Source organism: Pseudonaja textilis, chromosome 4, assembly GCF_049901715.1.
Source record: "Pseudonaja textilis isolate UNSWEBS1 chromosome 4, rPseTex1.2, whole genome shotgun sequence".
Lineage (NCBI taxonomy): Eukaryota > Metazoa > Chordata > Lepidosauria > Squamata > Elapidae > Pseudonaja > Pseudonaja textilis.
The window spans coordinates 80,172,903-80,200,627 of NC_141993.1; the positions used below are offsets into that span (position 1 = coordinate 80,172,903).

At 38.1% G+C, this 27,725-nt stretch overlaps 1 protein-coding gene across 21 annotated transcripts in view; it reads left to right on the top strand.

Annotated features, from left to right (window-relative positions):
- Positions 1-27,725, top strand: part of NAALADL2 (N-acetylated alpha-linked acidic dipeptidase like 2) — a 608,345-nt gene that overhangs the window by 351,191 nt on the left and 229,429 nt on the right. For 18 of the 21 annotated variants that reach the window (XM_087933480.1, XM_087933485.1, XM_087933486.1 and 15 more), the window contains one exon: positions 19,319-19,462. The exons of the other annotated variants lie outside the window; for them this stretch is intronic. In XM_087933480.1, the coding sequence (XP_087789606.1) occupies positions 19,319-19,462 (144 nt within the window). The remainder of the gene's footprint in view (positions 1-19,318; positions 19,463-27,725) is intronic. 21 annotated transcript variants of the gene reach the window in all.

Consider the following 27,725-nt stretch of genomic DNA (forward strand, 5'->3'; position numbering starts at 1 on the left):
AAATAATTGAAGCTCACTCCTCTGATGTTTGCCCTGGTGAAAATAATGGTTTTAGTTATGGGCGGTTAAGAGTGGGTTAAGTGGGACAGAATTAGAAATAGATGTCAATGTTTCTTTTTTTGACAGCACCACATAAATACCATAAAGTCATCTAGGGAAGCTTCCTGTTTCATTTAGATACTTGAGAGCAGCATATTTGCATGAAAATATCTATTTGTATGAAAATATACAAAAGAGGAAAAGTGTGACGCAATGGAGGAAGTTGTTGCTGTTAATTGTATACATGCTGCTGTATGTATGTTGTGCAAATCTATAGGAGGAGTAAGTCCAGTCTTGGAAGTAACTGGCACACCATGTAGAATGGAGATCTGAGATTATTGTAGACAGCTTGACAAAGGTATTAGACTTTGAAGAGCTCCAAATCTTTTTTTTTTCTCTTTCCTTTCTTTTCTCCAGGTTAAAAGCAAACTCAAGAAATAGAACTAGTGAAGAGGAGAGTACTATCTTACAGATAGTATATGGGTAGTTCTCCACATATGACTTCAATGTAACCAGCCCTTTACATGACCAACCTGTATTTTGTGATGTTTCTTGTTGTGGTCATTAAGCAAATGTGGTAGTCATAAAGTGAATGCCACTATTGTTAAATAAACCAATGGTTATGACCCTAACCCATTGTAAGTTGAGGGCTATCTATATTAGAAGGAGGCACAAATTCTTGACCTAAAAAGAATGTCACAAATAAACATCAATATAATTTAGAGATGAATGGAATCTTGCTGTTCTTTCTCCAGTCTCCATAAATGGAGATCCGGGTTTGTGTCTTTTGCTTTTATCATAATGGGATCATATTGAAAGGGAAGTTGGAATGTAATAAATGGAATGGGCATGCTAATGTCATTTTTAAAAAGCACTCAAAATTTAAAGTTGTGAAACTGATGACAAGTCAGAAAAGAATGAAGATAACCCAATTGTGTGATTCACTATTAAGAGGTAATATACTTTAGTATATCAAATTTCATAGAAAATGGTGCAGGGCTTTCAGATTATACATTAGCTATTTACAGTAGCTATTTTCATTTTGAGGTTTAAGGTTTGCAGCATAATAGGAGAATATCCATAGCAAATTTCTGACAAAGAGGTTGATGGATTTATATGCTATGTGAGAGTGTCTGATGGCAAAGAATAATGATGTTGCTTTGCAAATGCTGTGGGAGCAATTATTGAGAAGTAAGGAATGCTAATTAAGGCCTTCATGGTCTCTTTTTGAAAATTCTTAAAATATGTAGTTCATAGAACAATGGTGAAAGACTGTTGTGCTCAACCTACATGAAGCTTTCTTGATAGTGTAACTGAAATATTTTATTTCCACTCTTGGAGATATTTTCTGGATTTCTCAGTCTAGCCCCTAACTTCAGTGATTAAGCCAAGATCTTAATGTAGATTTGTTGATGTGATAGAAGTGGAATGTCATTATCTTATTCAAAGACATGTTTTCATCTCCCCAATTTGGTCTAAGGTCCTAGAAGGCTACAGTATCAACTAGGACAAGCCCTGTTTAGTAGAATCTGGAAATTGTCAAACTTTATGCCTTGAGTGAATTGAAATCTATATTTAATCATCCCAATCTTCTCTACATTAGAATTTTGTGTTGAGACCTTACTAAAAGAATAACAGAGTAATAATAAAAGAATAACAGAGTTGGAAGGGACATTGGAAGTCTTCTAGCCCAACCTCCTGCTCTGGCAGGAAGCCCTGTATCATTTCAGACAAATGGTATTGGACTGATTATCCAATCTCTTCTTTAAAACTTCCAGTATTAGAGCACCCAAAACTTCTAATGATTAATTGTCTTAACTGTCAGGAATGATTTCCTTAGTTCTAGGTTGGTTCTCTCCTTGATTAGTTTCCACCCATCGCCTTCAGGTACTTTTAAGAATAGGTTGACCACTTTTTCTTTGTGGCAACCCCTCAAATATTGGAACACTGCAGGATGTTGATCAGGTAAAAAAAAAATTACTACCGGTTTTGTGGGTGTGGCTTGGTGGGCATGGTCATGTGACTGGGTGGGCATGGCTGTTCGTTTGGTTTTTTTTTTTGCATTTTTGCCGCCACCACCCCTTACTCATTTTGGGACCTTCCTGGCCTCAGAGGAGTGGTGGGTGTTTTTGCTCACAGAAGGCTCCTCTGGGCCTCAGGAAGGAAGGCAAAAAATGGAGGGGGAGCTAGGCCCATTTTTTTTTGCCTTCCTGGGCCCCAGCAAGGGGAATCCCGGCACAGCTGATCGTATGAACAGCTGATTGTCAGGAGGGGGAAAAAAAGAAAGAAATACCTTAGGGGAAGCTGTCAGGCAGGCAGGGTGAGTGAGCATTGAGCAGGTGGGGCAAGCGAGCCAGCAGCGAATGGGCAACTGGATCAGGGGTGTGGCCAGTCAGAACTGACTACCTGTTCAGTGACTCACGCCAAATCCTTGCTACCGGTTCTCCTGATCTGGTGCGAACTGGCTGAATATCACCAGTGCACTGCTATCATATCACCCCTAATTTTTATTAAACTAGACGTACCCAATTCCTGAAACTGTTTTTCATATGTTTTAGTTCCAGTCCCTTAACTTTCTTTGTTGCTCGTCTCTGCACTCTTTCTAGAGTCTCGACATCTTTTGTATATCACAGCAACCAAAACTGGATGCAATATTCCAAGTGTGGTTTTACCAAGACATTATAAAGTGGTATGAACACTTCATGTGATCTTGATTCTATGCCTCTTTTAATGCAGCCTAGAACTGTGCTGGCATTTTTGGCAGCTGCAGCACTCTGCTAGCTCTTATTTAAATGACAGTTACTAATATTGAGCCAGGTACTAGCACCTCTCACAATTACTAATATTGAGTCAGGTACTATTTTGCATCTATTGTATTATATTGCCTTGCCTTGCATTCTATTCTATTCTATTCTGTTCTGTTCTGTTCTATTCTGTTCTGTTCTGTTCTGTTCTGTTCCATTCCATTCCATTCTATTCTGTTCTATTCTATTCATTTGGTTTTTCTTGCCTAAGTGTAAAACCTTATTTTTCTCACCACCATTTCATTTTGTTAGATAGGGCTCACTGTTCAAGTCTGTCAAGATCTGTATCTTGAGTCTATCTTCTGGAATGTTAATTGTTCCTGCCAGCTTGGTGTCATCTTCAAATCTGATGAGTTCCCCTTCTAACAGCTCATCTAAATCATTGATCAATACTTCTTATATTGGATCGTTCATTTTTCTAAGAAACAATGAGTTTCGTTGTATCTTTTGTGTACTTAAAATCAACAGCAGATTTTAAAACTTCAAATGAATAATCTAAATTTTGGGGGGGAATTGGTTAAGAACAATTCATAGTCATAGATTTTCTCCTTTACATCCATTTTGGCCTATTTGTAATGCCAATAGTATGAGGTGTGAACAAACAAAAGAAGAACAAGGGTTAAGGGCTACATTTCAGATTAGAAGAGGCACTTGTGGGTATTAATTGACTCATGAGTGTAGACCACTGATAGACTTTTAAGAATTCTGTGTACCATCACCAATCATTTTGATCAATTTCCGGGTCTAAGTCTTATTGAAAATCATTGCTCGCTGAAACAGCGCTTTTTTTTTTTTTTTTAAGTAAAGAGATGATTCAGTTAGTGTGCACTTGATATTTTTGATCTCATTTTCTAATATTAGGTTAAGGATGCTTTGGATTAATTAATATAACTTAATTTCCTTAGCTCTTTCCCACTTGAAAAGAGACTGTGTTGAGAAGAAACAAAATGCGGTCTAAATTCTCATGACACCAATTCATTTTGCAAAACAGTGTAGCATTTGCATACCTAAGTGGACACATTTGAAGTAGCTTTTTTAAAGCTTAACTTATACTCTCAGTTCAGGCAACTTGCCTAACTAAATTTTCTAAAGATGTTGGAGATGCAGGCGCCAACCATGTTAAGCATAGTCAATGATGGCATACCTTCATGTGCAACTTAATCTCTTTGTTCCTTTGTTTCAACTAGGTGTGAATTGGGTGGCAATATAAATTTGGGATAGGATGAAGTAGAGTAGAGTAGAGTAGAATAGAGTAGAGTAGAATAACAGAGTTGGAAGGGACCTTGGAGGTCTTCTAGTCCAACCCCCTGCTTAGGCAGGAAACCCTGTACCATTTCAGACAAACGATTGTCCAATCTCTTAAAAACTTCCAGTGTTTGAACACCCACAACATCTGAAGGCAAGACTTTCCACTGATTAATTGTTCTAGCTGTCAGGACATATCTCCTTATTTTACATATATACATCAATAAAATCAAGATCAGGAATCAGGGCATACAAAGTCTAGATGAGCAGATTCTGTGGCTAATAGAGAGGGTTGAATTCACTGTGTCTTACGGTAACACGGGTGTTACTTATTAAAGAGGAACCTTCATAATGCCCTTATCCTGTTCTACCCTTTGCACAATGAGCTCTTGTGTTGGGAAAACATGGCAGCTCAGATTCCTTGGCTTTAGAGACCAATAACAGCTGCATCTGTGGACTACTGAGCAGCCCCACCTCAATTGTCTACAGATCCTCAGGCTGTACTTTGCCCAACAATTCTGAAAGAGGCTGCTCATTGTTGGTCTCTTCATCTGACCTTGCCATGATAGAGGTGAAGGTGAGGAACCATGGAAAACATCCCAATCCTTGCCATATCAGAAGTAAACTACACATACTTCTCTCAGATATTCGAGGAGGAAAGGTGGCAGAGATTACAATAAACAGAGATTACGATTGGCCATCTCCACCTGCTGAAAACTCAGGAAAACCAGAAACAAAGGTGATGGAAACAACAGTATATAATTCCTCAAAAAAGAAAATATAAACAGAAGGAAAATGGAAATCTTGCCTTGTTAAGCTATAATGAGTCTGAAGTATTTTTAGAGTGCCCTGTACACACCACGCATACAAACACCAGCTTGTTACTTTTTCTCAAGGCAGTTCAGCTAATTGCTCTATAGAAATGAAGCTCTTCTCTTTTTCCTTTCCTGCTTGAGTAGCACTCTGAGATTTAGAGAAACTAGTAGGCAGGCATCCAAAAACCTGTTTCACTCCCCTCCCCCGAATTCTTGCGTCACTAATGGGACCTATCAATGTTGTCTCAGTTTCTTCACCCAGCATGTTCTGTCCCTCAAGCAGGAGAGAAGCGTGACATTTCAGGCAGTGTAACAATGCTGCACATCACGTATGATTTTGTCCTTTGTTAAGACAAGCCAGATGATCAATTTGTCATTGTGCAGAAAATATCTAGGAAAGGACAGCACAGTGAAGGGTATGATGGCAATAAGCAGAAGAAAAATTATATTCTCACTGTCTTCTTAATGTATTTTAAAATTCCATATACATGTAACGTTCAATTTTGGGTTTGTGCAAAGCATTGAATCTTAATCTAACCAAAGAGTCTTACAATCTAGTAAGGTACAAAAATCATGTGTAACACTAAATGATAGTGTGAATACTGTGCAGATAGATCTGTTAGGACTTAACCTAAACTGGGTAAAATTGTTCTGTGAAAATAGTCAAGTACCTTATATAATAGCCTGATAACAGATTTTGCACTGGCATATCTCTATTTTTGCTGATGTTAGAGGCTATGAGATATTGTTAAAGCACACCTGTGTGCTAGAAATAGTAACAATGGATTGGAACTAGATGGCAGCTAAGAGATGGAGATAAAGAGCTCTTTGCTGCCATCTCAGATCATCTTGATTTTTATCAGCTTGTATATAAGAATCCTACTATATTTTGCTTAAATAGTAATATTAAAGTTTCATAACTGTATGATACCACATAAATGCCTCAGCAGATTGAGGAAAATACTCAGGGATGATTCACACCCTGGTCAGCACTTCTTTACTCTCCTACCATCGGGCAGGAGATATAGAAACATAGCCAGCCGAATGAATAGGCTGAAAAATAGCTTTTATCCGTGGGCTGTCAGACTTCTGAATGCAACATAACACCACAATTAGATTTAATATGATAGACTTGCAGGGCCAGCACAATGTGCAACATGTTCATATCAATGTAATATAATATAATATAATATAATATAATATAATATAATATAATATAATAATATAATATAATATAATATAATATAATATAATATAATATAATATAATATAATAAATATAATATAATATAATATATAAAGGTATATGGGAATGTGTGTTAGTTATTACTTATTTAGGTTTAGGGATTCTATTTCTTTCATTTATTGAGTTATTGAGATGTAGTTTTGTTTGTGGGAGAGCTGCACCAAGTGATGCTCATTTCAATTTCATTGTACACATGTTGTACATTGATAATAAATGTTTGATTTGATTATTTTATTTTATTTTATTTTTATGGATCCTATATATGGCATCTTTTATCCATGTATTTCCTGGACTTCAAGCAGATGGTAAAGGAGTATGACAAAAGTGGAAAATTTTCTTTTATTTAGATGGTTTATGGACAAATAGGTCTTTTTTTACTAAGAAAAAGTTCCACCTGTGGCATCAAATAACCATTCCCATTAATATATCTGTTAATGTAATGGTAGATTACAAAAGGCAGAGCAGTATATTATACCTGAATAATGGGTTCCAACCACTGTAAAAACTATGAATTCTTGAATTCTTGTGTTATATGATATTGGAATATGTTTATTCTGTACACATAGAATAGAATTCTATGTTGGCCAAGTATGACTGGATATACAAGGAATTTGTCTCTGGAGCATAAGCTCTGGTGCATATACATATTATTTCCATAACATGCAAGTAAAGTTCTATATTAAAAATACCCATGAAGTCACAGGAAGGAGTATGATTGAAAATATTTTTTTGATTATCTGCATCTTTGGATACTCTATTGCATTTTCCTGGAGTGAAGTTTTAAAGCACTGTATAACTTATTTCAATAACAGCTTCATTTTTCTCCCTGAAACTTTAACTTTATTAAATTTTATAAGAAGATAAAATAGATTTTTTTAAAAAATGGAAAAAAAATGGAAGGGTAGAGAAAAGGCAGAATTGGGAATGCAGAAAAAATATAAAAAATAATAATTTCCAACTTTCTTTGTGTATAATTTCCAAGTTTCTTTGTTAGACTTGGTACAACAAGTATAAAATACAATATAACCTTTTGTTCTAAGATTAACCATAGCCCAATGTACTTCTGTAGTCCTCAACAATTCTAATGGTCAAATCCCAATGTTAAAATTTCATTTATTTCATGTTGAAATCTGGAATGAATAGACATATTAGCATTTGTAACAAGGGTGGATGATAATCCTTAACCCTAAAGCAGCTTCATCATGTCTTAACATAAACAGCTTTTCCTTCTCTTTCAAGGTGCTAAGGAGGAATTCTGAATCTAATTACAGCAAGATAAGTAGTTACTTATACATTTGTGAGAGAAGTAGATTGAACATATTTCAAACTGACCATAATGAGTCCAATTAATTTCACACAATACATTATTCTGTCCAATATGGGGGGGAGGAACCCCACAAATTGCATTAACTGTCAGCTTTTGTAATTCAGAACTATTGTAGGCCCAGGACTTAAGGTTCATAATTGTGTTTGTTCTGATTAGTATTAAATGAAAACTTTTTTTTTTCTATTTAGTTTGGAAAGAAGGAAAAATCTTTAGTTAATTTAGATGATACAGGTTTTTTTTAAATAAGTGGATTCACAAATAGCATATGATTACAAGGGAATGCAACAGGAACTGAAGCTAATTGAGAGTAAACTTTATACAATTTATTTTAAAGGAAAAATAACTTCTTGGTAATTTCCATGAAATTTAATTTCCCCCATGCCTAAGATTTACAACTCCACTATTACCAATCCCTGTTCTTATTTCAATTTATTAGTATTTCAAAAGACTGCGCATTAGGAAAAATGGTAAACCAAAGTTTGGTTGTGTTTTTTTTTATAAAATAGGAAGTAATTGCTATAAGATTATGTTTGTTGTTGAAAACATGATGCACTATATGAACTCAGATGGAGAGAATTTGTATCTATCCTCCTAAGTCTACAGAACAGGAATAAGCAATTTAGTTCCTATTTGAAGCTGAATCTAGCATTTTAAAACGAATACCAGAATTAAAACTTAGCATGTATTTATTTATTTTAAAAAATGCACATGCTATGAAAAAATTGCTTGCAAATGTCAATTACATCAGATAAAATTCTAACAAAAGAAATGGGCTCCAAATTAGAAATTTTAAGATGGATACATAAGAAAATATTCTCTGGTTCAGTTAACAGTATATCTGCTGCTAAGTATATTTACAAAATGTGGAGAAACTGATCATAAGGGAAAGATCCATCAAACCCTGCAAGGTTGCTATACATACCTTCATCTCATTTACCTTGTTTGCACATTCTTATTCCACTCCTCCCTCTTCCTGTATGAAATAGCATCAGATTGGAACTAAAAATGCCCCACTAATAAATACAATTTTTAAGAAAAAGAGAAAACGAAGAATAGCAAGAACATTTAGACTTATATACCGCTTCATGGTGCTTTACAGCCAAGGGTGGGAGTCTACCGGTTCGGACCAGTTCAGGTGAACCAGATGTTAAATTTACATCTGGTTCACCAAACCAGTAGTTGACCTGACCCGCCCGCTGGCCCCTCCCCTCCCCTCCCAGGAGTCTCCATGCAGCCTGTTTTGGATGCAGGTAAATGCAGGGTCCACATGGAGGTTCTGGGAGCGCAACAAACAGGCCTTCCAGAAGTCCAAAAATGGGCCTGTTTCTGGCTTCTGGAGGCCCTCCGGAGCCCAGGGGAGGCCATTTTCACACTCCCAGAGGCCCAAAGGAAGCCTCCAGACCCTGGGGAAGGTGAAAAACAGCCGAACTGGTAGGCCACACTCATCATGGCCATGCCCACCCAACAACCGGACAGCGAACCAGTTGCTGGGATTTTTGAATCTCACCCCTGTTTATAGCCCTCTCTAAGCAGTTTACGGAGTTAGCATATTACCCTCAATCATCTGGGTCCTCATTTCCCCCCCCTCAGAAGGATGGAAAGCTGAGTCAACCTTGAGCATGATGAGATTCGAACTGTCAAATTACAGGCAGCCAGCAGTAAGGAAAGCTACAGTATTTTGGAGCAAAAAACACAATTCATGTAAATTTCCTGGGTGGTATTAAAATCAGACTTTACATGGGGAATGTCCAGGAATCTGGAACTTTCAAACTTCAGAAATTTTAAATCAGCACAGCTTATTTTGTTTCCTGTTGGCAGATTTTTTTTAAACATAGACAAAAAAAATAGCTGACTAGCAATGATCAGATTAACTACACTTAGAAATTCCTAAGTTTTTATTAGTATAGAAAGCTTCTGGGACTTTGTTCCATTTCACAGTGGAGGAACAGATTAGGGCTATTGTATATGGAGTATGGACATCTAGACAGCCACTAGATAGTAGAAGAGAGATACCAACATCTCCCTCAAACACTTTGATCCCATCTAATGGTTATCAAGATTTTTTTCAGCCTAGATAAATTATTTCTAAAACAGAGTTCCTTCACCTCCATTTCATATTTGTCATTTGTTTTACATACTTTCTTCCATTTAAAAACCTTATTTGTCCATAGACATTCTTTCATTGATTAACTTAACATACACATAGTATACATTTCCTATCCAATCCAGTATTGAATTCTAGTACCGATCAACTATTTGACTACAGCCTCCTGAATCAGGAAGAATTCAATACTCACAATTCAGGATCATTCTTTTTTTAAAAAGTATTTAACCACATAAATTAGACATAGTAGATGTTGGGCATTGTACCTTTAAAAGAGACTGAATTCTCCCATTACACAAAGCCAAAATTAAGCAAGACTACAGTATGGCTTAATGAGTAAACACAGCCATTGTTTGTAGTGGAGCATAATGTACAAGCCAGCCAAAGAGAGATTCTTGACAGGTTGTGTTTATTGTACTAGGTTTAGAAAAAATCTTACAGTTCAAAGTATATTTAAGTTACTGTCATGCAATTTTTGAACACCTCCACAAAGAGTCTTCCTCAAACTACCACCTCCATAAATTGCTGTTATCTAAAAGCATCAAAGAAATAAGAGGCAATTTTCAGAACTAAGTGATTTATTTCAGGAATTCCAACTGAACATACAGAAACAAAATCTTAAAAAGTAGGATTCAAGCAACTCTCTTGTGTGTGGTCTACAAGTATGTGTCTCTATTCACAAAAGTATAGATACAGATACCTACTTAAATACAGATATTTTTTCTCTTATTAGCGTTTATTATCCCTAGTACCAGTCTTTTTGAAATTCAGGCTTGTGGAAGTGTCAAATATGCTAAGCAAAAACTGTTCATTTAAGGCACAAATTATGAAATTAGACATCAACTGGCATAATCTATCCTTTACATAGGCAACATCCGCATCCCCCAATTTATTTCACTTTTACAGTTCTAATCTATTGTAAATCATATTCCTCAATGGGGAATTAAGACTACTGTTTTCAGATGCAACAGTTTAATTCTGCCATTTACTCATTTGTTATTTTCTTTATGATTTAGTGGGAAAGGACTTGATTAGTATAGTTCCAGGTGAAAATCAGCAGACAGGATATAATACTAAATCATTTGCTTTATAATGCAGGATTCCTAACTTCACTTTTTTTTTTCTTTATAGTTACAAGATAGAATGGTGACTATATGTAGGGAATTAAATTAGCAGGTTATATTTAATCCTTTGCTACCAATTTTTCCTTGTCATTTATTGTTTTCCTTTCTGATGTTTCTAGTAAATCATTCTCTGTCTATATTAGCACCAGCATAATCCTAAATGCAATAAAAAGTAAAGGTATAGGAAACACCAGTGATCTAAAAAATAATCCTTGAAATCAGTTCCCCAGATCCTCAAAGATTTGCTTTGACCAATGACACATATTTGCTAGTATAAGGTTTATCTCTAACTTTATTCTGACTTTCCAGTGAAATACATTTGGGGAGTTGGGACTGAACTATTTTGTTTCTTAGTGTACAATTATGGTGCTTGATTTTTTCTTAAAAACCACTCCAACAAGCATTTATTTGCTACTAAATGCATGATATTTAGCTAGCATTTAGTTTGCAAAAGATTGATACAAGTGCTTTATTTCCACATTTTACTGCCATCTGCTGAGCATCCCCTTAGAGAAATTAACTTCATTCCATATTGAAGGTGTGAATGTCAAATTCACTATGTATGCGAATCATACAGAAAAAGATATTCTCCCTTGAACATCATAATGGTTCCTTTTCAGGAATAATTATACATTTAATAATATGTACAGGGATGAACAAAAGTTATATGGAAACCACTTGAATAAACAAAGCTAAGAAAGACAATCATAGCGACTCTCTCCTAAAAGAGCAATTGATTTTAGAAATCATATCTCAGGAGGATTTGATACGTAAGAACTCTATATATGCCAAATTGAAATAAACATTGCATTTTTTTACTCCAGGTTAGTCCCACTGGATTTTTCAATGGATTCAGTTAAGAACTGAGCATAACGTTTTCAAAAGGTATGTTAGGAAGGGATATCTTATTTTGTTTTCTCTAGATCATCATATGAGTTTTCCATTCATTCAGTAGAAAAACCATAACAAACGTAGATCCTGACTTTATTTAAATTTCTACATTACCCATCTCGCCTAAATGACTCTTGGCAATTTACTATAATGTAATAAAACCCTATGGATACATGAATAAAAGTACAGCTTAAAAGCAGGGTTAAAAAGAAGTCAAAACTTACAACTAAAAATAAATCGAGTTAAAATTCAAAGATTAGGAAATTTACAAGGAATAGCAATGTCCTTAAGCCATCAGCCATTTCTTAGACCACCATGTTAATTGGAAAGCCAAGTCTTAAAACTCTTTTGGAAAACTAGAAGAATGGTGTTCATCTCACCTGTGAGGGTAAGATGTTCCATAAGATGGGAGCAGCAGCTGAGAAAACCCTCCTCCCAGATCCCATCAGTCAAAATTCCCTGATGGATGGGATATGCAAGATGCTCTCCATGCTTGACCAGTTGGGACAAGTCAATGTATTTGGAATGAGATGGTTGTCCAGGTATCCTGGTTTCATGTGGCCAGTTTGGTCACCATGATGTAAAAAAAATGTTGAGACTATAAAGAGTGCAGAGAAGAGTAACAAAGATGATTAGGGGACTGGAGACTAAAACATAAGAACAGTTGCAGGAACTGGGTATGTCTAGTGTGATGAAAAGAAGGACTAGGGGTGACATGATAGCAGTGTTCCAATATCTCAGGGGCTGCCACAAAGAAGAGGGAATCAAGCTATTATCCAAAGCACCTGAGGGCAGGACAAGAAGCAATTGATACAAACTAATCAAGGAGAGAAGCAACCTATAACTAAGGAGATTTCCTGACAGTTAGAACAATTAATCTGTGGAACAATTTGCCTCCAGAAGTTGTGAATGCTCCAACATTTGAAGTTTTAAAAAAGATAACCATTTGTCTGAAGTGGTGTGGGGTATCCTGCCTAGGCAGAGGGTTGGACTAGAAGACCTCCAAGGTCCCTTCCAACTCTGTTTTCTATTTGTTCTGTTCTATTCTATTCTATTCTATTCTATTCTATTCTATTTTCATGCCATGAAGGACTTTCAAGGAGACAACCAAGGCCTTGTATTTAAATTACATAAACCAAATTCAAGAAAGATAAATGATATAGCTAACTAGCATAATTTAATGTACTCTTCTTTCTGTGGATTCTTTTTATTAATATGAGGCATTGGGGCCAAAGCTAACACATAGTCTTATTTTATCACTCTTGTAAATTGAAGTCACAGAAGACTTAAAGACATAAAGATCAAATAGTTCATTTTAGAAACTGGTTCTAAGGGAGAGATGTCACATTCACGCCCACTATACTATATTGTTTCTCTTTTTTTGGTTGAAAAAAATAATGGAAATTTGAAAAAGAAAAAGAAAGGACAACATCCAATGTTTTTAAACAAAACTTTTTTTTTTTAGAAAAACAAGAAAACATTGGGATAACATGCTCCAACTGAGGATAAACCTTAAGTGTGCCATAAAAGCACAAAAGGCCTAGGAAAAGTGCCCATTTTACTCTGCCATGCCTCAAATCAATACAAAGTTTTTTTCCCCTTTCTTCTTAAATTCACTCTTGATCTTTGTGCATTTGAAAATTGCACACCACACCAGCTTACCCAGGGAAAATCTTTCTGCTATTACAGAAGCAGGATGAGCCATTTTAAGTTATCTGGAAAACAATTTTGAAAGTGCCCCTAAAACAGCCCTGTTAAAAGGGGCTATTATTTTGCCTTCTGCAAGATTGTTTTTTCCACTAAAATATTGCTAATAAAGATATTATTATTTTTGCTTATTAATAACATAAATTGTTTGACTAAGGAAGCAGCAGATTTTCAAGCCTCCTGTTCTAGCGATATGTATATTGGAATCGTATAAAATTTATTATTCGTTTTATTTATTAGATTCCCCCTCATCTTTATTACTTTATAGGTAACTCAAGGCAGTGAATGTATCTATAATACACCTTCCTCCATCTATTTTCCTCACAACAATCCTGAGAGGTGAATTGAGTGTCAGACCAGGGCTGTCAAACTCACGGCCCACGGGCTGGATGCGTGACACGATGACCATGGCCACACCCAGTTTAGCAAAGGGGGAAAAGGTCCCAATGTGTCACATGATGTCGACGTAACAATGTGAGTTTGACACTTCTGTTATAGAGAATGTCTGACTCAAAACGGGTTTTCATGCTTAAGGTGAGACTAGAATTCATTATTTCCTGGTGATTGGCCCAAAGTCACCCAGCTGCAGGGGTGGGATTCTACCGGTTCTGTCCGGCTCTATAGAACAAGTAGCTCTGAAGAGCAGCAAACATAGAACTGGTTGTATGTCTGCTGCTGTTTTGGCCCACCTGTCCACCCGGGCTCTTACCTGACATTTATTTCCTGGTTTTTCAACCTCAGCTGCTTTGTGAGGCACAGTTGCGGTTGAAAAAGCAGGAAACAAGTGCTTTTCCAAATGTTGCACACCTGCGCGCAGCACTGTTCAGCTGTCCAGGCAGCAAGCTGACGACGATTCACACACGTGCATGCATGTGATGCGCATGCGCACGCAAATCATAAATCTTCGAACCAGTAGTTACACCGGTTGGATCCCACCCCTGCCCAGCTGGCTTTCATATGTAGGGAGACCTTGCCTTATGACAATTCATTTAATGAGAGTTTGAAGTTACAATGGTACCAGAGGTCGTATTGAGCAGGTTCTGACCAGTTCTGGAGAATTGGTAGCGGAAATTTTGAGTAGTTCGGAGATCCGGGAAATACTACCTCTGACTGGAGATTTTACAGTATCCTTCCCCTGCCATGCCCGCCAAGCCACGCCCACAGAACCGGTAATAAAAAAATTTGAATCCCACCATTGAACGGCACTGAAAAAAGTGACTTATGACCATTTTTCACACTATGGTCATATAATCAAAATGTGACGCTTGGCAACTGGCTCATTTATGATGTTTGTAGTGTCCCAGGGGGGTTATATGATCACTTTTTGTGAACTTCTGGCAAGCACTTAACAACTACGTGACTAACCTGACAACTGCAGTGATTCACTTAACAACTGTGGCAAGAAAATGTTATAAAATGGGGCAAAACTCCACAATTCACTTGACAACATACATTTTGGACTCAGTTTTAGTTATAAGTCAAGGACTATCTCTATAAGGTGGAACTAGAGCTCACAGAGTCTTCTTTTCTAGGTTGGTACCATAACTACTATTTTGACTTTTTTCCATATTGTCCCCCCCCCCCCACTTGTATTTCCATTTACCTTTTAATTTGGCCATTTGCTTCAGTAACTAGGTTTTTGAAGTTCTTTAGAACAGTGGTGAGATTCAATTTTATTTACTACCGGTTCTGTGGGTGTGGCTTGGTGGGCGTGGCAGGGGAAGGATACTGTAAAATCTCCAGTCAGAGGTGGTATTTCCCGGTTCTCCAAACTACTAAAAATTTCCACTACTGGTTCTCCAGAACTGGTCTGAACCTGATGAATATAACCTCCGCTTTAGAACACATATAGCTTCACTTGCCTTATTTCTATCTTCTTCTGTTCATTTCTCCTGAACACTGATTTCTTCCTGCTGAGTTTTAAATTTAGAGCATATGTGGGTGTGTACATAGGAACACCTTAAACCTAACAGTTGCATGTCAGCTGTGATGGGCAGCTGGAAAACTGTCAAGAAAAGATGCGGCATGTCTTCAGTGCTCATCATCCATAGAGATGCAAATCTATGCTCTAAATTATATTTTCTCTTTTGAGCTCAGCCCAAGGTTTCAGTAAAGTCTTAAAAAGAAGCTCTAATCCTTCTGATAGGATATTAAATCTGGATGAATCACATTGATATACTATCAAAAAAAAAAAAGATGGATTTATTTTAGGTACAATTGGATGTAAAAAAATATAATTGACAGAGATAAGTAGGCAAGAATGGGATTGTTTCATTTTTCTCCCCAAATTTAGTTTTGATGTGATTTAAAATACACATAAAGATACAGACTTCAAAACTATGAAACATAGTATTCCTGAATTTTGGCAAATGAAATTTGATGCTGCAAAAAAAAAAAAAAAGTGACTAATAGGATTTATGAGATGGAGACAGGAATTGTCCATCATTTCCTTGAACTGTTGTTTGGTGGGTTTTTCTGTATCTGTACTTTATCCATAGTGTCTTCAAGAAGAAACAGAATCTGTATGAGTTAATCTACAACTTATATTTCAGAATAACAGAATAACAGAGTTGGAAGGGACCTTGGAGATCTCTTAGTCCACCCTCTGCTCAGGCCGGAAACCATATATAATTTCACACAAATTGTTATTTAATCTCTTCTTAAAAACCTCCAACACTGTCTTCATATTTCCCCATGAAAAACATTTTTTTTCAATAATTATAAATTCATATAGAGAAAAAAATGTTTAGTAACCCCAATTACATCAGTAAAAAAAGATTTCTAAACTTATTACAACCATTGGAAAACTCAACATACTTTAGCACATGATCAGTGCCTTTGTAAGAAATTGAAACCTAGTCATGTGTCACAGAATTTTGAGATTGTATTCTGATACGTGTGAGAACCACCATCAGGGATGGGATTCTACAGGTTTGCACCTATTAGCTAGAACCGGTTGTTAACATTCTAAGCAGTTCGGAGAACCGGTTGTTAGATGACTTAGACATTGATATTGGAACATAGATCTTTTTTTATATTTTATTGGGATCTAGTTGAAATGTTAATTTATATTGCTACTCCATGTATGCTATGCCATATGCAGGGGTGGGATTCTACCAGTTCACACCTATTCACTTGAACCAGTTGTTAACATTCTAAGCAGTTTGAGAACCAGTTGTTAGAAGAAATTACTGGCCTAATCCTGCAAGGAAGGCAGGAAGGAAACATTCTGGTATTGCTTACAGAATCTGCCTCTCTGTTAACCCTTATTATATTCTTGGCAAGACTAGACTTCCTGTCTCAAGAACTTCTCTGGAGTTTTTTTCCCTCCTTTGCTGGTACTTTGCTTGTGTGGAGTGACCATTCAAAGTTACAATGGCACTGAAAAAAGTGATTTATGACCGTTTTTCACACTTATGACTGTTGCAGCATCCCCACAATCATGAGAGGCCAGGCGAGGAGATGCGTGTCTCGATGTGAGTGATATTGAGTTGGCCACACCCAGCCAATAACATGACTACCAAGCCATGTCCATCCAGTCACATGCCCACTAAGCCACGCCCACCACCTAAGCCATACCCACAGAACCGGTTGTTAAAAAATTTGAAACACACCACTGACCACCACATATTATTTTTTTTCCTGCTTCCCAAATTATAAAGCCTAAAATCAGTGTATTCCCTTAAAGTATAAACTGAAGATGTTCAAGATTGTTAACTGAACTTGTTGAGTGGGCCAAATTTTTATTCCACCAAACATCTCTTATTCATGATTTGCTGTGATAGGTTATAGTTTCCTAGAATACAGCTGAATACATTTTATCTACTAAACATACTTTGTTTTCTATTCTAATTTTATACTTTCCTAGAATACAGAATAAGATTTTTTGGAGTTCTTATTCAAAGCATAAAACTGTCAAATTTCCAATATGCTTAAGGTGAAAAATTAATGAACCACTGAGTGGTTATTTCAAAAGTAATACAATTCTGTTAGCAGCGTAGTTAAAAGTCAGTTCTATATTAGTCATTTTTTTTTCTTTTCTAAAATTGGAGGGGGGAGCACATCATTAAAATACTGTTCTAGGGCATAACAAGGGAGGATTTAAAAGGTTTAACACAAATGTGAAAGAAAAGCCTTTTTACAGCCTTGTTTATACATGGTTTACCTTATTCAACAATGATAAACACATCTTCTCTATTCTTTTTTCACTGTGTATAGGTTATACAGATGGAAAATAAACCTTTAAAATCTGTCTGTGGAATGTTTCTCAGGGAGACTTTAAAACAAATTGTGACTGAAGCTGCTTTTTTCTATTTGGAGTCTCTGATTCTTTTTTTTTTCCAGCCCTGAAGATCCCTTTTTAAACCCATCATGCTACATGGGGTAGAGAATCAGTCAAGGTCACGGCATTTATTCAGGGATGTCATGTTGTAAGACTTCTGCTCTACTCCATAATAATGGCGCTATGGGAGATTAAGATGCATTGAATGTGCTTTCCTATTTAGCATGAGTGTTAAACCACTGGAAGAAATTATTCAGATAGAAGCCTTACCTTTACTTTAGATTCGGCCTGTGGGGTGCTTAGATCTGGCCCACGGGGCCACCCCGGAAACAGCAAAGGATGGTTCGCAGTGCCTCTGCCAGCAAAAACAGAACTCAGGAGGGCTGCGTGTGGCCCTCCCGAGCCCCATTTTCTCTGCAGGAGGCTGTCACAGCTGAAAATGGAGCTCGGGAGCCTGTTTTTCTGGAAGAGTGCTTGGGCCACCACAGGCACCCCTAACAAGAGTGACGTGGTGCCGTCCATGCCCACCCTGGCCATGCCCACCCCAGCCTCCCAAGGTCAAACATAACCCTGATGTGGCCCTCAATGAAATCGAGTTTGACACCTCTGCTTTAGACTCCCCTACCATCATTATTGGAAGAGCTTCTGAGAAGGACAGCAAAGACAATATGTAGAGTGGAAATTGTGTCATCCAAGATAGACAATATTTGGCATTGAGAAGAAAAGGTGGAAGGAGAATAGGATAGCCCTTTAGAAGGATACCGCAGAGGATAACCAACGTCTTCTTAGATGGCAAAGTGTAAAAACAGTGAATTTAAGTCACATATCAGCTGTTAGGACAAATTTCCTGACAGAATAGTTCAGTGGCACCAGCCAAAGGAATGGACTTCCCTTCACCAAATGTATTCAGCCAGAGGTTGATAAAATATTTGTGAGGGAAAGGAATCATTTTCAGTTTGTTTTTTTTAGGAAAAAAATGTCTAAAGTACATTTCTAAAAATGTGGGCTTCTGGCAATTTTAGTGATGATGTGACTTGAGGCATATTTGTGGATATGTGACAGAAGTAAACCTGCTGAAATGATGATTCCCTTCCTGAAACTATTATTATGGATATTATGAACACGTATTGATGTCAGAATAAGTTTAAAGAATTGCTCAGATACATCTAACTGAAATGTTGATTCAATCACAGTATTTGTAGAATTGATTTTATTGTCCTAGCATCTTCATCATTCAATACAGGTAGTCTTCTATTTACAACAGTTCATTTAGTGACTATTCAAAGTGACAGTGGCATTGAAAAAAGTGACATATGACCATTTTTCATGGTTACAACTGTTGCAGTATCCCCACAGTCACATGATCAAAATTCAGACGCTTGGCAACTGACTCATATTTATGACGGTTGCAGTGTCCTGGGGTCATGTGATGCCTTTTTGCAACCTTCTGACAAGCAAAGTCAAAGCCAGATTCACTTGACAACCGTGTTCCTAACTTAAAATATGCAGTGATTCACTTAACAACTGTGGCAAGAAAGGTTATAAAATGAGGGGAAATTCACTTAACAACTATCTTGTTTAGCAACAGAAATGTTGGGCTGAATTGTGGCCATTAAACTACCTTCAATTCTACTATGCAAATATCAGGAAATGGAATAAAGTTTTGATAATAGTTTACTAATTTCTTTTCCTTGTCTTTCTTTCTCTCTCCCCCCTCCCTGACAACTTTTTGAAGATGGAAGCTATAAACAACACCGATCAAACCTCACTTCTCTATTAGTGCAGACTATTTCTGTGACTCTGGTCAGGAAGCTGTTCATTTCCCTGGAGGAAGCTGGTGAAAATGAAGTTTGCCAGCCACTGAGATTGGCTTCTGCAGGTAACACCTTCTTTCTCTCACACTCTTATTTCTCAATTTTCTTACCTCTGTTAAATGTTGGAAGTCTTTAAGGCTTCCAAATGCATTGCATATAATTGCATGTAATTGGGTCTTTGACCAATTGCAGCCATATTCATTAGGAAGAGCTAAGGAGGAGGCACGACTGAGGAACTTGCCAAAGTGTGGGGCAAAATGATGTGACGTTCATTAGATGAAAAATCCATTTTCATGTGTGTGCATGTTCCGCATATCATATTTCACAGGCTCGTTTAACATAAAAACATTGAGCTGTCACTTATAACCGGTGGGTGCTATATCTGTCAAGATCCAGCTGATGGAAAATCAAATATCAGGAATATCAGCAAATCTCTTAGTATCAAACATTAAAGTCTAATGCACGATATTGAGTAAAAAGCCCCTGATAGTAAGCACTCTCACTGTAGATACGTTTGGGTAACTACAATGCAGTTTGATAAGCCCTCTCTGGACAGTACACAATATCAAGGAAACATTTAAAGTAACAGAAGAGCCTCAAAGCACTAATTTTTCCTCAGGGTCTGAGGAATCTATATGTAAGAGCTATATTAATCTCTGTGTACAACTCACTCCTGCTGGGGCATGCTTCCTCATTTATCAGCAGGAAGACTCAAATCCAGGAAAATTCATTGGCACTTGCACAATATCTGCCCAACAACTTTAACATTATGAGAGTGAAGATTTGTTGTTCAAGCTTGTGGGTTGGTTTCTGAACATCTCATTACCAGACTAGGTAACATCTTCAACAGAGTTTAGGGGGTTTCAGTGTTTATATGGGTTTGTGTGGTCAGTAGGTCTTGTGATGAATCAGATCAGTGGTGGGATTCCACTTTTTTTTAACTAGCAGTTCTGTGAGCATGGATTTGTGGGTGTGATGTGGCTTTGTGGGCGTGGCTTTGTGGGCATGGCCAGGGAAGAATACTGCAAAATCCCCATTCCCTCCTCACCCCACTAACCTGCTTTCCAGCTCCATTCTCCTGTACAGGGCAATCAATAAAGAAGTAAACTAAAAAAGAAAAAAAATCATTTCTGGATCACCAGTGTTTGTGCTTTGCTGAGTTTGATCACTGTTTATGGGATGCTAGGTGGTTTGCTATAGCTTGATTTCTCCCGAGAAGCCCTGTCTTTGTAGTGACATGGAGGGTTACTGCCAGTGGTGGGATTCAATTTTTTTTACTATCGGTTCTGTTGGCATGGCGTGGCTTGGTGGACGTGGCAGGGGAAAGATACTGCAAAGTCCCTATTCCCCCTCCACTCCTAGAGGAAGGTTACTGCAAAATACTCCTTTCCCATCCCACTAACCTGCTTTTCAGCTCTGTTCTCCTGTGCAGGGTAACAAAAGAAGACCAGACGATCAGCTGGGACTCGGGAGGCAGAGAATAGGGCCAGGGCCAGTCAGAGGTGGTATTTTCCAGTTCTCCAAACTACTCAAAATTTCCGCTACTGGTTCTCCAGAACTGGTCAGAACCTGCTGAATACTACTTCTGAGTCAGATGTGGGTGTGTCAAGTGAGGTGATGGATCTTGTGATGAGTCTTGTGGGTGTGTCAAGTGAGGGTCTTGTGATGAGTCTTGTGATGGGGAAGTGACCTCAGGTGAGGGTTATTGGGAGGTAAAGGGAAAACATATAAATGACCCCACAAAAAAGGGGCCAGGCTTTGAACTAACACACCAGCAATAGACAATCCTCAATAGGATTTACATCTTACATGGTGTCTGCTGCAACTCCCAGTATATGCAGCATAGTATTCCCTACCCACTTCCTCAGGATGACTGCAGAGCCCCACGTCAAATGGTAGATCATATCATGACCGGGCTATAAGCTAAGTGCTTATACTGGTCCAGTATCTGATTTTTTAAAAAATATGAACAGTGCTGCGCTCCCATGATTAGATGACTTAGACATTGATATTGGAACATAGATCTTTTTTTATATTTTATTGGGATCTAGTTGAAATGTTAATTTATATTGCTACTCCATGTATGCTATGCCATATGCAGGGGTGGGATTCTACCAGTTCACACCTATTCACTTGAACCAGTTGTTAACATTCTAAGCAGTTTGAGAACCAGTTGTTAGAAGAAATTACTGGCCTAATCCTGCAAGGAAGGCAGGAAGGAAACATTCTGGTGTTGCTTACAGAATCTGCCTCTCTGTTAACCCTTATTATATTCTTGGCAGGACTAGACTTCCTGTCTCAGGAACTTCTCTGGAGTTTTTTTCCCTTCCTTTGCTGGTACTTTGCTTGTGTGGAGTGACCATTCAAAGTTACAATGGCACTGAAAAAAGTGACTTATGACCATTTTTCACACTTACGACTGTTGCAGCATCCCCACAGTCACGAGAGGCCAGGCGAGGAGATGCGTGCCTCAGTGTGAGTGATATTGAGTTGGTCACACCCAGCCAATAACATGACCACCAAGCCATGTCCACCCAGTCACATGACCACCAAGCCACGCCCACCACCTAAGCCATGCCCACAGAACCGGTAGTTAAAAATTTGAATGCCACCCCTGGCCATATGCTAAATAAATAAATCTCTGTATATGAATTCTTTAACTTGGATCTTATGGCTGAAATTATTTTGCTTGGTTTTTGCTTCCTTTGAATCTTGGAGACTTCCTGGGCAAGTCCCTGCAAACTTCTTGGTGAGGTTTTTCAGAAGTGGTTTGCAATTGTCTTCTTTTAGGACTGAGAGACCATGACTGGATTAAGGTCATCCAGCTGACTTCCTGCCCAAGGCAAAACTAGAATTCACAATGTTTTCTAATCTCAACTGGCTTGAGCCTTTGCAGGATTTAGGAAAAGACGTTCTGATCTGAAAAGTCTGCATGCAATGTGTTATATCTTCTATCTATCCTCCAAACATTTGGGACTGTAGCTCTCACAACCACTGATTTTGCTGGGTGTATGGGAATGGCAACCTCACATAGGATCTGACATGACATCTGATGTATAGTACTCAGGGCCATATCATTTATTAAGGAAAAATGTTTGGAATGACATTTTTTGTTCTATATTAGGCAGAAAAATGTAGTAGAACTGTTCAAATAATCTCTCTCTCTCTCTGTCTCTGTCTCTCTCTCTCTCTCTCTCTCTCTCTCTCACACACACACACACACACACACACACACACAAGGAGAGAAAGGTAGTAATATATGGTTAACAATGACAGAGACAGAGAAAGAGAGAAAGAGATTATATATTTTGAGTTTAGCAAATTGTAGCTTTAATGTTACATATTTCATCTCAGAATCAATGCCACAATAGGCTGTTTCTAAATTTATTTTGCTATATCTTTTAGCAACTGGATTATTTAGTACATCTATTCTGAAACCCAACAGAGGGCAGATAATGTGTAGGAACCAATTATTCAAGAAATTAAAAGAAGAATATTAATAATTCTTATTAAAATGAAAGTAATGATGATGATGATCAAACCGTTAAAGCTGCTTCTTTTCTAAAAAAAATCAGCTAAATATTGGAGAAGAATTTAATTTAAACATATTCCATATACTAAAATTATGTCTTCTGTGAGGAAAAAGGGAATGATTCCTTTTTTTAAAAGTAGGCTATTATTTTAAAATAGTGTCTCATATATGCAATTCACCAAAGAAAGCAGAGTATCTTACATTGTTCAAATGTTGCATTTATGACAAAGGAAAGGATTTACCAGTGTTCCATAGCATTGCTACATCTGATCCAACTTTGAAGACAAAGTCTTGGGTAATAGATATGCCTATTATCTAAAAGCACACCATTATATATAAGCCACAGAATTATCAGCCACAGAATTATCAGAAAAGCCATAGAGATTGAAAAAAAGACCTGAAACCATGAATAGAAGAGATGATTCCACCAAACTGTCAATTACTTAGAAGCCTGAACTCACAAACAAAAAAAATCTCCACACCACAAGCCAGGCAAACACCAGATCCCCCCTGATACCTCTAGCTCAAACACACCCCAACCAGGCACCCAGATGAAACCTAGCTTCCTAATAAATGATAGCCGTCCATTTACGGAGCCAAGCTGCACTAAAAGCCTGCACTGTTGCCAGCCAATCAAGACAAAAAAAAGGCACAAAACAGACAGAAGATATTAGAAACACCAATCAAGCAGAACACGGCAAACTCCAAGTCCAATAAACACAGACCAAGACTCCCAACCAATCAGGATGAAGAAAAAAACATTCTGGCACAGCAGTAGGCTAGCCCCAAATTTAAAACTGAAACAACTGTAAAAGTCTGACTCACAGACAAACACAATACACAAGCCTGATGATGGCAAAGCAACCATGGTTTGTTTTCTGGATGGTAGTTGTCCTTCATTTATAGGATGGGCTTGGACCTGGGTCTGATGAGAGGGATTGGCTGTGATGTCCCATGTGTTTTGGGTCTGGTGTTGGTTTTTGTGGCTGGGATTTGTTGGTGAGGGCTAGCTTCCAGATGTCTGGTAGGCGGGAGATATCATCCCGTCTATTCATGTTATGGGGGTGTTTCTCTATCTCAATGGCTTCCTTGATTATTCTTTTGCTGGAGTGTTCAGTGTGGGATATTAATTTGGTTCCTTTGAAATTAATTTCATGTCCTGTGGCTTTAAGGTTCTGGAAGAGGGAGGAAGTATTTTCTTCTCTTCTAACTGCGTTTTTGTGTTCTGCGATGCATGCATTTATTCTCCTGTTGGTTTGTCCAATGTATGTGGCTGGGCAATTGTTGATGATCAGGCTTCTGTATAGTGTTCTGTATACTGTACCAACAACTTTAGCAACATCTCGGCAGAATCTCATCGGCCATCATGAGGCTTCTGTATTGTGTTCGTCTGTAAGTCAGACTATCACAGCTGTTTCAGTTTTAAATTTGGGGCAGCCTACTGCCATATACCATATACCATACATGTAAGTACCCACAAAAACTTAAGAAAACACACACACACACACACACACACACACACACACACATATTTTCTGAGGTTCTTGCGGGTATTTGTATGTGGATCTTTGGTTATTCGGGTTTTCTCCCACATAAGATTGGAAGTATCTAGGCAACGTTTTGATGAAGTCTCATTCATCATCTTCAGGCTTGTGTCTTCGGCTCTGTGCTTCTCAGAGTAATGTGAGCTTGCAGCTGCTTCTTCCTTCTTCCCAATGACGTGGGAAAATACCTGAACAAAGCTGAATGCCATACACACACACACACACACACACACACACACACTTCAGCACTGCTGCCACTTACCTTTTAATCAGGAAAATGTCTAATTATATAACAGCTCTACTTCTCAGTTATATTGTGTGTTCTAAAACACTTTACATGTAATTATTTCAGATGTAGCAGAAAGAATGACATTGTTCTTCTTTAAAAAAACAAAAAGACAAAAGCAGAGTCCTTCACCTGTTGCCTCTTATGTTTATTACCATATTCACTTGTGCCAGTAAGTTTTTCCCATTGCTCATTTGTGATTCTACTCTGTGCTGTGGGACAATGATTTCTTTTGTTAAGAGCCAGTTGGCAAGATCTAAGAAGGATGATGAGAACAAATGTGAATAAGTTATACATGTGGTGGATGCCTGTGATTACTTCATCACGAGCACATGCTGGAGATTAAACTATATTCCCTGTGGTACTGTTTATATTACATTCTTCATGGTGACTAATGCATGGATTACATTTTCAGCCCAGTTTAATTTGCTCAATTAGAGAAAGGAAGCCACCTCAAAGACTGAAACAGGAACAAAATTCCCTGAAGTTCCTCAGTTCTTTTTTTTTTTAAAACCTAATTTAGAAGAAGAGAAGACTGGGAGGGAATATTTATTTTACGTGTCACATCACCTTAAGGGTATTTTGATAGGCTTAAATATATTGAAAAACTAACCAAGTCAAATCAACTATGCAACTTAGTCCAAGAAATTTGGAAAGTACGTTAAGTATAAAGATTTTAGTGACTGTATTTAAGTGACAGATAGGTTAGAAGAACATACTGATGGGCAACAGTTTATGGGACCATTCCCCATAGTAACATAAGAATACTTTACACTTAGCATGGAGGCAATTCTGCTGGCCCAGCATAAAGAAAGACGTGGATCCTGGAGCAAGCTTTCTTCTGGGTTTCTCTCCACGCACCCCAAAAGGGGGAAAGCCCCCTGAGCAAGCTGGGAAGAGTGGATTGGATGTGGAGAAATGGGCCACATGGCAGCGGTGTGCGCAATCCCAGCCCTGAAATCAAGGCCAGAGCCACCGCCCAGGGCACAACTGGAATGAGGCCACTTTGGCAGTGGTGGGTTTCAAAGAGGTTTACCACCAGTTCGGTGGACATGAATTGGTGGGTGCAGTTTGTGTGCACATGGCACACTTTGCGCTCATGCGCATGCCAAACATGCCCTTTGCATACGCGCAGGGGCTTTCCTACTCACTTCCCTTAATCCCTGTAGCTTCAACAGTTGATGTGCAGCAATCTGCTGTGCACGCAAAGCAGCTGCGCTTCAAAAGCAGGGAATAAAGGTCAATCTGGGAGCCTGGGCCGGTGGGTCCAACAGTAGCTTGTCAGAGAGAACCGGTTTTGATCTTTAGCACTACCGGTACATCAGAACCAGGCCGAACCGGTAGAATAGCAACACTGCACTTCGGGTTCTTAGAGACTTTACACTTAGCAGGAGGCAATTCTGGTGGCCCGTACTTACTCTGTAACTGCTTACATATATACATATATTAGTAGATGATATTTTATTGCTTTCCTTCCTTAGGTTGCTGTATCTCAGGAATGTCATACTCGATTTCATTGAAGGCAGCATCAGGGTTGGTGATGTGGCCCCTTGGGGGGTGGGGTGGGTGTGGCCAGAGTGAGCATGGCCAGCTTGACATCACTCGTGTCAGGGGCACCTATGACCAGATCACTCTGCCAGCGAAAATGGGCTCCTGAGCTCAGTTTTTGCTAGCAGAGGCACTGTGGGCCGAACCTTTGCTGTCTCCAGCGTGGCATATGGGCCAGATCTAAGCAACTCATGGGTCGGATCTGGCCTGTGAGCCTTGAGTTTGACACCCCTGTTGTAGTTGAATCAATCCATACATGTATCAGGAGCTAAGCTTGATTTGAAAGAGACCTTACTTTTTAATTAGTATTTGAGTTTTTTGTAGAAGGAGACTGATTTGGGGGGTTTTGATCTCCATAAATGTATTCAGTTACAGTGGTATGTTCTTCTAACATATTTGTCACCTCTGCCATACAATCAATAAAACTTTTATACTTAATGTGCTCTCCAAATTTCTTGGGATAAGTTTGCACAGATGATTTGACCCACCAAGACTATTTTTCTAAACTCCTATGTCTTAATATCATCTGGGATCTTTCAATCTCTTTTTTCACACTTGTTGATCTCTATGAAAGCAAACAGTGGATTTAATTGTTAATCTAGATTTTCACAGCTGCTAAAGATGAGATTGTACTGCCAGGTCTGGTTTCAAATCTGCTCTGACAAAGCTACCAACAGGGATAGCAAAATGTCAGCACATATTCATTGTCTCACGTAGCATCATTGCAGAAATCATACAAGAAAGCTTTGCTGTCTTTTTGAAGATTCTGTTCCATTTAGAATGGCCCAAAGGGAAATAAAGTCTGCTAATCTTGGACATCATATTTTTTATCATTGATTTCTTTTTAATCAATCAAAATATATTTGGAGGTGCAAAAGAAAGTCTTTATTAAATCTAGCAAATAACATGAGGAATCATAAAAAATGAGACAGAAGAATATGTCTGTTATAAGAGTTCTACCTTTCCCATAAACTATGCTAACAAAATCATCGGATATGAAAGTTTACAATATAATCAACATTCTCTCTGCAGCCATTGATTTGCAGCTAATTGTCTTCATAGGCTATTTGATGCATTAAGAGAGAATACTTGTAGCTAGTGGTTGAAACGAGGGGTCCTTGGTGCTCTCTGAGCTTACTTGTTTTTTGCAGATGTTTCATTACCCTAATTCAGGAGTGTCAAACTCACAGCCTACAGGCCAGATGCGTCATGTGCTGGCCCCGCCCCACCTGGTTTAGCAAAAGGGGAAAAAAACCCAGTATGTCACGTGAGTTTGACACCCCTGCCCTAACTAGACAACATCATCAGTGCTATCCCAAAGGTGCTTTTACATGAGGCAACCAGACTTACTTGGTTTTTTTTTCTCTTTTGAAGACATTTTGCTTCTCATCCAAGAAGCTTATTTAGTTCTGTCAGGA